The sequence below is a fragment of the Ascaphus truei genome, chromosome 13 (assembly GCF_040206685.1).
Source record: "Ascaphus truei isolate aAscTru1 chromosome 13, aAscTru1.hap1, whole genome shotgun sequence".
Taxonomy (NCBI): Eukaryota; Metazoa; Chordata; class Amphibia; order Anura; family Ascaphidae; genus Ascaphus; species Ascaphus truei.
Genome location: NC_134495.1, coordinates 23,926,610 through 23,930,822, shown reverse-complemented (window position 1 = coordinate 23,930,822; position 4,213 = coordinate 23,926,610). Strand labels below are relative to the sequence as shown.

Genomic DNA, 4,213 nt, shown 5'->3' with positions numbered 1-4,213 from the left:
TTAGCAACATCATTATGATAATTAAGTGCATAGTAAATATTTGCACAATAGGATAACATGTAGTGATTGTTAATCTGCGCACCAATCATTGCAAGCATTGTTACATATTTATTATAATAGTTGTTCACTAGTCGTCACAATCATCTAATACTCAAACACTCAAATGCAATTTTGGCGGGAAAATGCCGATAAAAGCCTTATCGGCGCTTACTGCATGAGGCCCTATGTCATTTATCATGGAATGGAACTCAATTATTTATACTTCTTTGCATCTGTGCAGTTGTGTTTCCAGGGATGGTCATCCTCAAACCCTTTTCTTTGTTAGTTACTATTGGTTTAGAAAGAGTTTTTGTAGATTAATGAGGCACGCCAGTGGGGAAATTTCAATTCAACGTTCAAAGTTGTTTTTGGAGCTCTGGCAGAACAGAACCTTGATAGCCTCAGTAACCTTCTTGTTGCGTAGACTATATATGAAAGGACTCATGGCAGGGGTCACCACTGCAGTCAGCACAGCCATAACCTTCTTGGTGGTCAAGTTAGAATTTTGAGTGGCTCGGACATACATAAAAATATTGCTTCCATAGTATAACAAAACCACCGTTAGATGGGAGGCACAGGTGGAGAATGTCCGAAGACGTCTTGTCCCTGAAGGAATTCTCAGCACAGTAGAGATAATGTAGATATAAGAAATGGTGGTAAAAACCAAGGAGCCCAAGATTACAACAGTGGAGATTACAAAGATCACCAGTTCAATCATACTGATGTCTGCGCAAGAGAGTTTGATCAGAAGAGTGGAGTCGCAAAAGAAATGGTCAATGACATTGGGCCCACAAAAAGGCAGTGTGGTGATTATCAAAATTAAGAGCAACAGCAGAACATGGAGGGCCCCAAGCCAACATCCCCAACATAATTGAAGACAAATCTTATGGCTCATAACAGTGCAATAGTGCAATGGTTGACATATTGCTAAATAACGGTCAAAAGACATCACTGCGAGAAGTATCAGCTCTGTAGTGCCCAAAAAGAAATAGAAAAAAGACTGCACAAAACAACCTACAAATGAAATAGTCCTGCTCTGTGAGAGAGAGATCTGCAGCATTTTAGGGACGACAGTTGAGGTAAAGGATATTTCCAGGAGGGAGAGGTTACAAAGGAAGAAGTACATGGGTGTCTGAAGTCGAACATCCACGATGACGAGAACGATGACCAACATGTTTCCTGCTAGTGTCACTAGGTAGGCGATGAACAGCGCGAAACCCAGCAACCACCTGGGATCAGATGAGAGCCCCAGAAGAATAAATTCAGTCACATTATTTAAGACCATCTCTTTCCCAGCTTAATAGATATTTGTTGAGCCTGATGTAGAACTGATATAATGGAAAAAGCATTAGTTTAGAAACAGGCGTTAAGGTAAAATTTCCGGCTGGTGGCATGACGTAAAAAGGATTTACCGGCAGAAGTAATATCAGCCCTTTAGATCAATAATGAAGAGCTTTTTATATTATCCTATAGCATTCCTTCAAATCCTAAAATAACTTTTTGAAGAATGTCCTCATTTTGAATATGTTTACCCTACCTGATGAAGAGCCCTCAGAGGTTTGAAAGCTTGTAACATATCAACTATGTGTTTTGACATTAAAATGTATCACACTACAGTACCTCCTTCTCCCTCTTTTATTTTTATCTGCTAAGTAGTGAGTACCAATGACCAGTTTGGTAAATATGGTCCCTTACTTGGTTAAGTAATGATTTTTATTTCTGCTAGTAGGACCTCAATTACTGTGACCATTTATGTTTCATACTGAACATAGGGTATATACCATACATAGCATACTGCACATAGCATACAGAGGGTAATGTGTATAGAAGAGACCATTGTGTTCCTAGAAGATTTATTATAATAATATCCACTACCACCAACTACAGGTACTCCCCCCCATATAAAAAACAATAACTATCCTAGAATTGAAGGAACCTGTGGTTCTATCATGACATGTTATTCTTGGAGTTCCCTGCAGTAGGTTATTTTTTAGATCGTGAAATACACCGGGTTGGGTCACATAAAACTCACAATTATTGAAGGAAATCAGAACAAAGATAAGATCAGAGCAGGAGGTTTCCCTATCAGAGGTGCCTATATTACTGAGATTATATTTTACATTTTGCGCGTCAAAAGTTCAGTGCTAAAAAGTAATACAAATCTTCATTAAATGTGCGTTATGTGTCATGTGTACGAAGACTTCATACATGATGCACATATGTGTTGTTTGAAATGATTTTTGACACATCACGTCATGTTGAATATCTGATTGAAATTAATGCAGAAATGTGTGTCGTTTTCATTACTAAGTAGTATTAGTAAATATACATTATTAGTGTAATATTTATAACAGCAATATTGGGGAAAAAATTACACTTTCTGATAACCTATATACTGTATAGAAAATCTGTGCTGTATCAAATAAATATTTGGGTTGATACATAGCAACTTAATTCTGCGCTAACTATTAACAAACTTTTTAGGGGTTACAGCAAGTCAGACTTTTCGTACGATTTTGACATACTTTTTCTCTGGTGTGGGGGGGGGGATACTGAGAAACGTTATTTGTTAGTACATATGATTACCATATGTACGCCATGCAGGACCTTTTTCTTTTGCATCCCCCTCCCAAAAAAAAGAAAAAATCCTTTTTGACGCTAATGAGGCAGATGGAGAAATTTCAGGTTAGTACATAATTGGTGCACACCCGCGCACTTAAAAATTATGTTTATGATTGCCAATTTTGCACCAAAAAAGCTGTTTGCGCCACAGTACAAAGGTCCCAAAGTCTAAACCCCTCCATGAATGGCACCTTAATTGATGGAACAATAAAGTAAGGGAAGTTCTCCTCTTGTCACCATCAATAGCTCTGCTAGTCCAGTTGGGATAGTGCAGAGTAAATAAGTACCTTAGTATTAGGTGATACCTTTTTTATTTGGACTAACAATTGATGTTATTATCAGACAAGCTTTCCAGAGTTCTACTCTCTTCCTCAGGTCGGTAATACTGATTTACTAAATATTCTGTGAGTTTGACCCAGATGTACAAACCAAGATAACAATCTCAGGCAGATGATATAGATACGTCATGGTAGAGGGGATAGTAAATAAACGGACAGGGCAATAAATGGATTAAAGGGATGGTGAGAAATGTGAAGAGCATGTACAGTAGGACCATCCATCTGCCATGGGAAGGGCAGTGGGGAGAAGGGGTATTGTGAAGGAAACCCTATATAAGCCTTAAGCCCTCGTTTTTTAGTGTCCAAGAGCATGTTATTGGAATGAGACCTTAAAATAGAACAAACAATGTGTAGATTGTCATTTGCTTAAAACTAAGTTTTTGTGCAGCTCTCACCTTTTTCCCAGTTACTGAGTTAATGTCTTCTCAAAACCCAGGTGTAATAATGTCCAGTAGGTAATATGTAATCTTGGATGTAGCAGAATTGAGCAATACACAAATGTACCTCCATCCTTGAATTTGTCTCTTCCTTTTACCTTCGTTGTAAGACAATGGGATTTTAACTTGTTTTATATCCCATAGATCATATACTTAGGGGATTCATGATGTCCTCGGGGGGAGATATATGATTTATGATTTGTGTTTCTTGGGACATGTTGAAAGTTTTGGTGAACACAATTACTATACTGTATGACGAGACTCACTTATCTGGTCAAAATACACTTTTAGGGGCATTTATCAAGGTCTCCTGGCTGCAACACAGAGCAAAAAATAGCACTGAATGTATCATTGCTTTCAATGGGATATTCGTTTTGAAATATCTGGTGCTATTTTTTTGCACCAACCACTTTTTGCACTGGTGTTGCAGTTCATAGAGCATGTGACTTGTACATCAAGGCAAAAGTAACAAAAAAACTGCACCGTATGTATTAGAGGAAAAACTATCATTAAAATCAAAAGGCTTCTTATACTGTACATCTGGTGCAACCCCTATCCATCCCCCTAGAATATCCCCAGGTTTGCCTTGAAGCACAGTCCCTGTTGACTCACAACTCCCTCTGAGAGATCCTGGTTCCATTTACTCCCACTTTCTCACTGCTAACAGTTCCACGAATCTCCCTAACCTCCTTTGGAGCTTTTATCCATGCTACTCCTACTCTTCGGAACATTCTGCCTCGTACTGTCTCAAGCTTTACCTGTGTACCCAGGCCTTTG

General features: G+C 38.5%; 1 protein-coding gene across 1 annotated transcript; it reads right to left on the bottom strand.

Moving 5' to 3' along the window:
• Positions 1-388: 388 nt before the first annotated feature.
• LOC142464588 (olfactory receptor 6M1-like) lies at positions 389-1,324 on the bottom strand. The gene has a single exon (XM_075567960.1). It carries the CDS (start codon positions 1,322-1,324, stop codon positions 389-391), a length of 936 nt encoding a protein of 311 aa, XP_075424075.1.
• Between the last annotated feature and the right edge of the window lie 2,889 nt (positions 1,325-4,213).